Source organism: Anguilla rostrata, chromosome 5 (genome assembly GCF_018555375.3).
Source record: "Anguilla rostrata isolate EN2019 chromosome 5, ASM1855537v3, whole genome shotgun sequence".
In the NCBI taxonomy this organism is placed as follows: Eukaryota; Metazoa; Chordata; class Actinopteri; order Anguilliformes; family Anguillidae; genus Anguilla; species Anguilla rostrata.
The window spans coordinates 10657203-10670191 of NC_057937.1; the positions used below are offsets into that span (position 1 = coordinate 10657203).

Here is a 12989-nt window from a genome sequence, read left to right on the forward strand (position 1 = left end):
ACCCCCCCCACCCCCGCACACACACACACACACACACACACAGACACGCACACCCCTTGCCCACCCAACACATTCTCTTACTTCTAAAATGTCCAAAGGTACAAAATGGCCACTGGAGCTATATAAAGAAACAGAAATTCCTTCTAATTATGTCTGCTATAATTTATTTAAACATTTTTACACACCGTCTCCTTTCCAGCGTGGTTGGGGCCTGGGGGATGCTTCCCTGGCACTGTTTAATGCTTCCAGAGATAATCTGTCTTCATTTGTGGGCCTCATATTATTTTATTATGCGCCACTGTTGGCAAGGCGTTCTGGTGTTCCCATTCTGGACCGTGGTACAAATGGAATATTGCGCAGAGAAAAATGTTCTCCCACTTAAATAGATGGTAAAAAGCACGCAAGGATTAACTGGTGGGTACACAGGAGAACAATGTGGGCTTTTAACCAACACAGTTACGAGATTGGCTTTCTCTTTTATTAATACATTTTTATCGCTGTGCCCATTGGTTTCTCAAAATACCTCGGCCCATTTTTTCAAACAGCTGTCCTTTTTCTACTCTATGTGGTTTCTGGGCGAGAGCTCAGTGTTTTGAGCGATTTGCCACATGGTCACAGGGGCGAATAGTGGCCCATTAGTAACAAACTTAGGTACATCATTCTCTCATGTAAAACCTTTAAAATAGAATATCAAACTTCAAACATTTGGTCTAATTTATAATTAATTTTTTTCATGATATTTTCTGTGCTATAACTGAAAACATTTTTAATATATCCAACTTTTATACTTTATAAAAATATATTTTGAATTAGACAACAAAAAGTTGGTAACTTTTGGTTTAACCCTATATCATCCAGAATATATGCTTTGCCAGATTGTTAATCAAGTAAATGTTTGCACATCAATGGTTGCACGACCATTTGAACAACTTTCATGTATTTTTTATATTGTTTTCAAAGAGCTTTTGCTTGTTCAATTTGAAGAAAGCCCTTTATATAATTCCCAATTCTCTTTACAGTTACATTTGCTATACCAAAGTAATGCACATGCTAGATCATAGCGTTTCCTGTATCAAGGTTGACATGATGTTTATTTTGTATATGAATTAATTCCTGTGTCCGTAAGGTAAATATCCTGGATCTAAATAACATCAGTCATGTATTTGTGTTGAACCTGATTACTCCAGAATGAAATTGCTCGCTCGCTGTTCTTTCCTTGTTGTGAAGGTCACACGGTTATGGACACAAATTGGATGATTATTCAAGCAGGCCTATAAAATAGCAAGTTACTAAGCCAAAAATCACAGAAAGCCTGTCGTTCTACACATATCGCTTTTAAAAAGTGATCTTGGGGGTTACTAATCAACCATAAAATTTATGTAGCGTTTTGATCATTTGATATGTAACTTATATATGTATGCAAATATTTATTTTTTATGCCCCCCCCCCCTCTGTTTCTCTCCACAGTTGGGTACATGATGAATGACTAGATCTCTGAGTGTCAGTTAATGGCTGCCTGTTTCTCTCCACAGTTGGGTGCACGACGAATGACTAGATCTTTGAGTGTCAGTTAATGGCTGCCTGTTTCTCTCCACAGTTGGGTACACGATGAACGACTTGATCTTTGAGTGGCAGAAGAAGGGCCCGGTGCAGGTTGCGGAAGGCCTCACTCTTCCACAGTTCATCCTGAAGGATGAGTCTGACTTACGTTACTGCACCAAACACTACAATACAGGTGAGGAAACCACAGCCACGCTCCCGCTTTTCAGGGCATTGACTCAGTGATGCCATGCCGCATGGAAAGGAGTGTTTACTGAGAAGGCTTACTGTTCTTCATATCTTCATTTCATCATGTCTCCAGTTTCAGAACCTGCCAGCTAATTGTGGGAATAGAATTAACTTCTAGCTCAATATTTAAATTATTTGGAAAAAGTCAATATTCATTCTTTCTGGATGTTTTAACGTGAAAGGGTGTGTTGGGCTTTTATCCTTATTTTGTAATCTTGTGGTTAAGTTACAGATATAAGAAAAATGTCAGGGAAGGTTAGGAAGCCTGCGGCTATGATGAACTTCAAAACTACCCATCCTCCCCCCTCACTAGCACAGATAACAGATTTTCTGCTTCCATTTGAAAGGACAAATACATTTGTATCCTCTGGTGTACTGCCACAATGCCTTCAGCAGTCAATATCTCCCTTTAAGGTGGGACCTGATTGCCTTAATGTCCCCTGGGAGATATAGCTGATTTTCAGAGAATCTAATTTTCACCCTTGATCGACAGAAGAAGCCCTTTAAGAAGTATATTAAATATTGCCTTAGTCTCTGGGAATTTATTGGTGAGTGCATTAACCAGAATATTCATGTGTGTTAGATAACTCTAGAGAGGAAAACATGGCCTCATTGCAATGTGGTGCTCTTACCTTGTTTCATACGCTACAGTACCTTTGATCTGAAAGGATAAAAATAAGCCCTCTAGTTCACTCCCAAACCTTCAGTGCTTATCGAGCAGTGTATCTGTTTTCCTTGTTAAATCGTGATCCTTTCTTCGTGGGTAAAGGCTTGCAGATCTGGGAGCATTATTGAAAGTATGCCATCACTGATTGATTAAAAACATGGATTTCTGTGGTAAAAATGCGAAAAAATATTCGCTCTGAAATCGTACGCGCACATGGAGTTGTTTTTAGGTCAAAGAGGCTGAAACCCGAGAAGTGATTGCCTGGGTTGTGTGTGTCTCATCAAAAGTAAGAACTGTGTCACTATAGAAACAATTCAGCTTTTGTTCTATTGTTCAGGAAATTGTGTTTCAGTGTAGTAAACCAGCTCATTATAGACAGACCAGTGAGAGTATTGCAATGTTCTAGAAACAGGACATGGAAATCGTTTTATTTAAAAAGTGTGAAAGATTTAACCAGCATGTCAAGAGACACATTATAGCCCCTCCCACTCTAGTAATGCAATATATGGATCTTGAGGTTTTACGAGCCATCTGGGCATCAAAATCTCTTGCAGACACTATCGGTCACAAAAGTGCAACCATGGTTGTTCTTAAGTAATGTTGTCGGATTTGCAGAATAACTACTGACGTCTTGGTCACATTTCCATCGTGGAGTGTACAGTTGCATTTTTGCTTCGTGTGGTAAATGGGATGTGAGCTGGCGGTTTAAAACAAGCCTTGTATTTTTTATGAGCTGTCAAGCTTCATGAAGTTCATTGTGTCTCTTCCAGACCAAAGATATGTCCTGCTAAAATTAATTAACCAACGAGTATCTGCAGATGCTGGAAATTTAGAAAAGAGCAAAAGAAAAAGTAGATGAGAACAAAATCAATGGCAGCCCTTTTCAGTTTGCGGTTGGAAATTGTTTTCCACCCACTCTGCATCTCAATTATGCACGTACTCTAAGCTAATTTGTCCTTTCCTCTCAAAAACTGGCATTTAAATGCAAGGTTGTGACATTCATGTGTCACAGTGGTCATTTTGTTGTGTTTAAATAGGTTTTTTTTTGTTAATTAAATTCTCTCTCTCAGGTTCTAGCTGAATTAAAGACGTTATTTTTATGTCATATAGCATGTCCTTAATCCAGTTCACAGGTTTTGCTGTGGGCATGTACATTTTGGGAATGGCAGTCTAATTTAAAATTGAAGGTTTCTTCCCAGTGAATGGAGAATACATTTATAGCATGACCTACATTCACTGAATTATTTTAGCTCATGACTTCATTTAATGCGAAAGCTCTTGTGCTGATGTGCTCAAAGGTTCACGTATCTGCTTTGGGCATGTCAGTTTTGGGGATGGCAGACTGGTTTAACGTTTCTTTCCAGTGAATGGGGAATAAATTGTATTGCAACACCCACAGTGAACAACTAAAATATTTTAGCTCATGACTTGGTCAGATTTTTTTTTTTGTCTGTGTTGAGGTTGTTGTCAAAGGTCTGAATTAAAAACGCAGTGAATATAAGTGGTTAGGCAAGCTCTCCAAAGGAGGGCTAGGTGAGTGTTCCCAGGATTAAGTAATCCAGTTAAAATAGTTTGATCTTGGCACACTTTTTTCATGGCTTTAAAATTAATCTCAGCACATCACCTCTAAAACTATGTGAATATCGTGCAGATTGACTTGCCTTCCCAGCTAACAATAAACATAGTTGGATTTCAGAATTTCACAAAAAGTTATGGTAAATGTAAATTTGGATTCAGCATTAAACTTGTCGTTATGCATTTCACATGAATTTTAGACACTCTGCTTGATCTGAAGCTCATATAATCTTCAAAATTTGCTTACAAATTCAAAACATCTGTTTTATTTATTTATTTATTTTTTTGCTTTTTTATGTTTCAAAGGGCTTGGAAGCCTCAAATGCCAGAATTGTGGATGGTCATTCACGTTAATTGTATCAGGACAGTTATTCCACTAATCTTAATCTTCTTAAAATGCTTTTGCACATATTTAATAATTCTGGTAAGATTGCATGGAACATGCCTGGAAAATTATTTTGTGACTTTGATAGAACTTTAGAAGTCTGGTTTTAAATACAATATTAAAACTGGAGAATATTCTCATGATAACATTTCACAACAAAAAAAAAACAATCTAGGTGAACTTGCAGTTGTTTTTATAGGCTGCTTTCGACATAAAAAGCAGTAAAATTGTGACCGCTTTCTTAATGATTATCACACACAGTCTGGTAATGTGATCAGTAACCCAACATTTTTTCCCCAAATATTGCTTTAACCCTTTGAGTTGGAAGTCAGTGTTTTGGAACTCCATTGCTTTCAAATATCAGTAGTTTCTTACATCAGCATTATAATGTTCAGTTAAGAGCATTCTAATCACATATTGGTGATCTTAATTCCCCACAGAAACTGGCTGATTTCTAAAGATAGAAGGTTACTTTTGGCTCTCTCTTCCCCATACAGTATTTATTTTTTTAAAAAGCAAAGCTAGGCTGCTTCTGTGCTATCTTCTTCAGGCTTTAGAGCTGAGCAGTCATGCATGCACTGCTAGGCTGTTCCCGTCACACTCCCTGTTGTGTATTTGCTGTGCGCATGGTGATGAGTGCTTGGGGTCAAGGACAGGACAAGGCACGACAAAACACGCGTCAGTCACGGAGGGTGGGCCACAAGGGAGCCAGCTCTCTCGTGGCCCGCCTAGTCCGTCCGCGTCCCTGTGATGGATCTCCCACCGGCCAATCACGTTAAGAGCCAGAATAAGGGAGAAGCAGAGATTGGTTCCATTTTCCCTGATTAATGGAGGATCCCACAGTGGCCATGCTGTGGGAACCGGGTTTCCACTGGTAGAAAATGGCCTTCAGACCAGCCTTGTGGGGCCAAAATATTAATCCTTTTCTCTTTTAATTGGATCAATTTTAGCTCTCACTGCTTGGTTGTGGCTTGGAAAAGACCTATTGATTTCAGCAATCGATGACCCTGGAGGGTCACCCTCAGCATACCATTCTTCTGTTACAATGAAGAACCACTGGGGGAATTTATTAAGGCCACCTAATATTACCATTACTGCTGAGGAAAAATGATAGCGTGCAATGTTGCCATTTAGTGTGGCATTTACAAATAGCAATTAGGAAAATTAAAACAATTTAAAAAAATTCTTTAAATATTGCTGCTGCTTTTAAAAGCTTGTCTTCTGGATAAACAGTAGCCTGTTGATTTCAGAACCTGACACAGGGAATCAAAATGTGAGAGTTCCACTTCATTCTGAAGAATCATTCTCGAAGCTGATTCTAAAATTGAGTTCTCTGATGCTGACGATGTCTCCTTGGCAACAGTTAGAGCAGCCATGGTCTCTGCTGTCATGCCTGACACGAAGACAAGACTTTCTTTCCCCCAGACTGCTAAACATGCACAATTATCTTTCCAGCAAATGCAGCTGGCCTTAATAAATCTCACAGCAGTTCATATGATTCATAAGTTGATAATTTTTGCTGCATGCTTTTCCTCTCTGAACTCTATCTGCTAAGGTTAAAACTATAATACTAGTGCAGAATGTTTAGATTGGAATTGGAGGTCAAAATGTCCAAATGGGAGGTAATTTTAAAGATTTGTTAAAATGTCTGCATGGATTTCCTAACCTGGCTCCCTTGACTGTACTGAATAATTTAATGCCTGCCTATAACATAAGTGGCTAAAATATTACATCCAAAACTGAAGTTAAAACAAAAAATATTTATTTCCTGCATTCCTTAATGTATTGAAATAGGGAAGCTGATACATAAGCTAAAAGAAAGAAGGCTGAAAGAGAGAGAGAATAAGGAGAGAGAAAGAAAATGAAAGAACTAAATTATTCATTATTAATAAGATACGGTGATAGGTATGATGAAAATTATCCTCATCATCAGCAACAACAAAAGACATCATCACAATACAATTCAGTGATTAGCTGGCTTGTTCTCTTTATTTTGAGATAGTTATCTGCATGATTTAACTACAAACTGTCCAGAAGTGTTAATGATCAGCGGCAGCAGTAAAGGTCACTTGAGTGAACAGGCTAGTTTGAGAGCTTACCTCACATGCCCTGTCTGAATTCTGTGTCTACCCTGCAGGATCCAAACAGCAGAAAGCTCCTAGACTATTTTAGCTCATCACTTTGGGCTAGCCACATTAGATGCATTAATAACATGTTCATATTTTCTTTACTCCGCTACCACACCTTGCTATGTGCCTGAGACTTGGTACTTTCTTGCGGTGCTGTTTAACTGTTCTCTCCAGAAAGTCAGCGGCTGACGAACCTTCCTCTTCCGGGTCACTGGCTAAGACTGAAATACAGCGTTGCTGACTGACCAGATGACATCACCGTGTCCTGAACAGAATGATCTTGTACAGCTGACCTCACCTGTCAGTGAAGTCAACTATATCAGTGTCCACCGCCCATTTTCTGTGATATTTCAGTAGAAACTGTTGAGCGGAGAGAGAGATAAACCGCTGTACCCAAAACTGTGATGAGTGGGGGTTTTGGGAGATCAAACGTGACTGAAATGGGATTCTTCAAGCTATTCACGTGAGGTAGAATAACCACTAAGTCTCGAAAGACACAAAAGGACAGAGGAAAAAGAACGAAAAGAAAAACAATACTCCTAAGGAAGAGTATCTCAAAGAAAAGCTCTAAACAACCCGCGTACTGGGTACAAAACACAAGCTTAAGGAGTATGAACTTTCTGAAAATAAAACAAAACTGCCTGTGCAGAAAACGGGGTAACTCAAAGAAAACAGACCTCGAACCGAGGCTGAAAAAGTAACCCCCTAAAAGAAGAATTCTGAGTTTAGGTTGTGGCACTAACTTGTTACCAACAACCCATTAAGCTAAAGACTGTTGTGCCAACTTTGTAGCTACAACATTCCAATACCGCAAACTCTCAATCCCATACCTTTACCACACTTGACAGATTACTGGCTTGCGGGTGGTTTAAATAGAAAGCCAACAAGTGCAAATTGTAAAAATAAATTTGCACGCGTATGATTCAATCAAGGAAATGAAGAAAACTTAATCGCCGTAATAACCGAAGGAAAGGCGCAGAAAAAAACCAATGACCATAATAACTGAAGAAAAGGCGCATAAAGAAACCAATGGCCGTAATAAACGAAAGAATGACGCATAATGGGAAATAAATGGTGTTATCACCCAAAACCATGACATAAACACAAACTAAATTGCTCGTTCTGGAATATCTATTGCAAATTTATGAAAATAAGAGGCGGAAATGTTGCAGAGTGAGTAACTGAGGATGTGTGGAGAACTGCGAGATGGAGAGCATGAATTAGCGTCAGTGCACTGAGCCCAGAATGCCTCAGGCCCTGAGAAGACCTGTCAATCACACAGCTGGGCCTGGGGTCTGCACACTGGGGGAGCCGGTCAAATGCCACACAGTTAAAAATCAGAAACGGGGTTATGAGTCTCATATCACTTACTGAGGTCACACCCCCCACCCACCTCCCCCTTACCCCTGCTTTGGTAATTATTATTGGCCAGTCAAGTTTTCATGGAGTTCCTTCCAAACGAGCAGACAGCGAGGTCCTTTTTCTCTGTTTCCAGTGAGGTGGAAATGGAGGAGATCTCCTCAGGCTTGATGACTGGGTGGGGGGGGGGGGGGGGGGGGGGGGTGGATCCTGGTGCATCTGATTCAGTCATTTAGAACGCATTCCTTTTCCTTCTATGTTCTGAATCATGGTTACTGTGAGCAACCAAAAAAAAGCATCAAAATTATGCAAGGAAGCTCTAAATTTTCGTAGTCTGTTTGGTCAGACTTTGTGATGGCATGGCAACACCTGAGAAGCAGCAGCTGTCTATACAAGCTGAGTTTACTTGTGTCAACACCACAAAATACAGTAGCTTATACTAATAACGCCATAAGGTCAGTTCTATCACATCAGGAAGTAATGTCATAATTAATAGGATTCACAGCTTCGTACGAGTTTCATTGTAGGTTGAACTTTGGTGAGAACTGGCTCATTAAGCGAGAGAAATGGATTCAGGGGCTGCGGGTTTAATTCCCATGTGACACTGTAATGTCAATCCTTGAACCATCTGCTTTACAACAAATCTTGCAGGAAATTTCCAGCTGTATAAACGGACTACGGAATTTGTAAGGCATGAAACCGTAATTGGATTTAGCATGTCTGTCATCTCAAGATTGATGTTTGTATTTCCTGGAAAATGGCATAATAATGAGGCTCGCCCCCTTCCCTCCACCCCGGCTTCTCTGTTGCCACATCTCGGAAATCGCCTCGCTCTTGGAAATGCCCAGAACCAAATGGATTTTTTTCCCAGGTGTCCACCTGGGGCAACCAATGACAGCTTGTCACAATTAGAGCCGACCAGGCGAGAAACGGTGTCAGGATCCATAAAGCCTTCCCTAAAAAATCTCTCAGGTGCTGGAAGGTTCTATCAGCTCGCTGCCCAGGCAATGGCCCAGTGAGTCCACAAACCAATGCATGCAGAATGGGGATTTTCCCTGAGCAACATATGTATACCTATATATATGAGAGAGAGAGAGAAAGAGAGAGAGGTCGATTGGTGTATGACAAAGAACCAAAGAGAGATTTGCCATTTCAAAATCTTTGAGGCATGATGAGCAAACACTGTTGTTATTCTTGAGAAAAAAGTCTGGATGTCTGCCTGGGGTAAGGGAGAAAGGGGAAGTGTCTTTTAAAAGAATGATCGCACATACTGCTAAAAAGCAGCTGCAAAGCCTTTTCAGGCACCAATTTCCTCACTTTGACCACACTGGGTTCATCATGGGCCAAGAAGAACTTTATGAGGAAATGAGCCCCAGAGAATTAATGCTTGGGCATTAAAAGCCTTCCTAAATCACCCTTTTATGGGGAACTAGATTTGTTTTGCTTCGGTCTGTCCAACTAGACACTTCCTCTGTATTTCACTTCAGTATGTTATATAAGTTAACAAATTCATTTGTAAAATGAAAATAGTAACCTACAGATATTTCAGAGGGCAACTACAGGAGTAGTTCAAAGGCAAGGCAAGGCTGTTTTTTTTTTTTTCAGCAGCATGACCAATCATATCACTTCCTGTCTACAGCCTAACTCAGTCACACAGGAACCAACAGAGACCGACTGACATTTCTAAAAGGGACATCCGTTGAAATGTAAATGGATGACAGCATCCCAGCCCACCTGATTCAATGGAAAAGGAATTCAATTATGTTTCACTAATGGTTAAGGCAAAGGTTTAATGTCATATATACTGACTGCATCTGCAATACATAATAATCATTTAAGTCATTTTTAATATTCTTTGTTTCATATTTTGTACATGTTCTGACCTTTATTGCACGGACACTGTTCCGACTGACCTGGTTTCTACATGGTGAGCATGTTTCTCTCTAGATATAGCACCCTGGCTTCCCCTGTGCTTTCTGTGTGGACCACCTGGTGTCTCGCAGTTGAGCGTGTGTTCCTGCGTTGACCAGCCTAGCTTCCCTGAGCTGAGCCTGTTTGCCTTCGCTGATCTCCCTGGTTTCGCAGAATGGAGCATCTTTTCTCAGTTCTGACGGCTCCCTGTTGTCCTCTTGCTCTGTGGTACTCCAGGGAAGTTCACATGCATAGAGGTGCGCTTCCACCTGGAGAGGCAGATGGGCTACTACCTGATCCAGATGTACATCCCCAGCCTGCTTATCGTCATCCTGTCCTGGGTGTCCTTCTGGATCAACATGGACGCCGCCCCCGCCCGTGTGGCCCTGGGCATCACCACGGTGCTCACCATGACGACCCAGAGCTCAGGTTCCAGGACATCTCTCCCGAAGGTGCGCGGCGGACCTCAGGGCCACATCCTCTGCTCCTCCTCCTCCTCCTCCTCCATAATTTATCCACGCACGCAACACACATGGAGCTTAGCCGTGTGTAAGATCAGTGGAGAAATGGTCACCCCAGAGTATTGCTTGACTGCCGTGCGCATAAAAAAATCTATATATAGTGTGACCCATTACGTAAGAAGTCAGCAAGCTTTAATGAGCCGTATTGCTTTGTCCACAGTTCATAATTCAGGTTCTTGAGTGTATATTTAATTATACTTGGTGTAACTTGCTCACTATGGTGATAACTGAAAATATCAGAGGAGAGCTAATGGTCGTTTGGAGACTGGGTAGTTGATGTGTTTGTTTCCGTTGCCTTGTTTAGGTGTCTTATGTGAAGGCCATTGATATCTGGATGGCTGTCTGTTTGCTGTTTGTGTTCTCCGCGCTACTGGAGTATGCTGCCGTCAACTTCGTCTCCAGGCAACACAAGGAACTCTTAAGATTACATCGACGAAAAAAGAGGAAGGTATGATCTTAAACAAACAAACAAACGAGTACATGTGGCTCTTGTACTAATGTTGCAATGTGAGGACAGATATTGTGTAAAAATATAACACACCCATACGGACACAAATAGGGATTCACATGCTACTGGATTCAGTCAAAGAGATGGGGTCTGCCAACACTGATATTTCAGCATAGCACTGTTTTAAAATGTATGACAAAATGAAAAAGTAGCCTAATTCAATTCAAAAGATTTTATCTTTCTATAACTGACCATTGAGTTGCCAGGGAGTGTTTAGATTGAAGCAGGCACATTGAACCGGGTCATGAATGGTCCCTAAAATCACATACTGCTCAAAACAAAAAGGTACTTTGACATTGTGTAAGCTTACATTTGAAAGCATTCTCTTATCTTAAGCAAGGAATGAGGTTGCTCCAAAACTCATCTTTGAAATATGCCAGCCAAATTGGGCTTTAAGAAGCCAGAGTTGGATTAGTAGGGAGATTTAATGTTTTACTGATAGGCTTGCGTGAATGAGAACGCGTTGATGATAGATCTGAGCTGTTTTTCTGATGAAAAATCACAAAACTCTGTATTGTGTTCAGACTGCCTGTCGGGGCATGCATGTCTTCTGACGAAAGCAACGCTGGCCAGGAATAACTCAGCGCTTGTCCTTAACTTTGACTCTTACTTAAATGTCAAGTGTAAAATGCAGTGCTCAAGTGTGAAATATTCATCCATGTGATGATGATTCCGGCATTTTGATAGTGACTAATGAGGCTAAAGAGGAATAAACTTGCATTTATTTGTAACTGGTAGCTGATTCCCCGGGTCACCCCACGATGGGCTTAAAGTAAAGACATAGGCATCAAGGGACGGAAACATGACTACTTCTGCCTGACTCGGAACTGACCTTTAAAGAACGAGTATTACTTGTAAGGCATAGCTAATAAGCTATCTTTTGGGTTTTTTTTTTTTTTTAAATGCCTTCTTCATATGCCACAATATTTTGGGCAAGCATTGTTGCCAAATAGAAATACAAATCGGCAGAAATAAAAATCATATCCATAGTTTTTGTATAATGGCATTTAGAAAAGGTTTCTCCTCAGATTGAGTTAAAAACAAAAAAGGAGAAAGAGAGGGAGAGAGAGAGAGAGAGAGAGAGAGAGAGAGAGAGAGAAAGAGAATTTGCAGCTGAATGAGCAATGCAATGATCTAGCACTCAACACCATTAAAGATTCTAAGAATAGATCCACTAGTTCCTGAATTTCAGTCAAGTTTCAGTTTGCCACTTGAAATGCAAAAAAAAGAAAAGAAAAAAAAGAAAGAAAGCTAACAAGCCTGAAAAGGCCTCTCTGAAAATAAGGAGACCATTTTCATTATTTTAGCTCAGCAGTATGGGTTTCAGTCATCCATGTCATGATTATTCACTTCTTCCATGTTAGTGGTTATGCCCTTTACAGCACTGCCGAAAAGCTAAGAGAGGCTGTGCTTTCAGCACTTACATGGGACACAGACAAGGAAAATCCATGTTGCTCCTTGCAATACCATGTGTTGGGCAGTGGGGAGCAGTATTTGGCATGCAGTCATGTTTGTGAGATGCACAGCAAGGCTTGTGGATGGGGCTCCATTTCCCCACCTAGTGAATGCTATTGGTACTGCAAAGGTGAATAAGGAGATAAGGGTTTCATGCTTGGAATGTTTATTTCATAGCTAGCTCTTTTCACAGGGAGTGAAGGACAGTGAAGAGTAGATTTGTTTGTATCTCTGAGCATTAATATTGCATGCTAACAACCTTGTATGCGCAATGTTTAGGGTCGGATGTAGGAGGAAAGATGATTAAGATGTATTTAGCCCTGCAAAAACTGATGCAATGTGGAGACTTGGTACTCCTTTTGAAATCTGATTGCGAACAACACAACTGAGGATCCTGCCATTGGTACAAGACTCTGTGCATAACATTAATTATTGATCATGTGACCTTAGAACAGGAAACCATGCTAGTAAAAACAAAGGATTTACCATCCGGCTCTGGCATAGTTTATATAATACCCATTAATTTTCTGGGATGCCTTGATACCAGATGAGCAGTGCAGAATTACAGCACACGTAGAATAGTTACAAACATGGGTATAACAGGAATAATTTCAATCAAGGCAATATTAGGGGAATTTTCATCTTTTTAAATCCTTTTTCATTATTTTCTCCTTCATCACATTATTTTTTG

The 12989-nt window shown here is 40.4% G+C and overlaps 1 protein-coding gene across 2 annotated transcripts in view; it reads left to right on the plus strand.

Annotated features, from left to right (window-relative positions):
* Window positions 1–12989, plus strand: part of glra3 (glycine receptor, alpha 3) — a 45159-nt gene that overhangs the window by 24686 nt on the left and 7484 nt on the right. For both annotated transcript variants that reach the window (XM_064335095.1, XM_064335094.1), the window contains exons 6-8: window positions 1598–1735; window positions 10052–10266; window positions 10640–10783. In XM_064335095.1, coding sequence (XP_064191165.1) covers window positions 1598–1735; window positions 10052–10266; window positions 10640–10783 — 497 coding nt within the window. The remainder of the gene's footprint in view (window positions 1–1597; window positions 1736–10051; window positions 10267–10639; window positions 10784–12989) is intronic.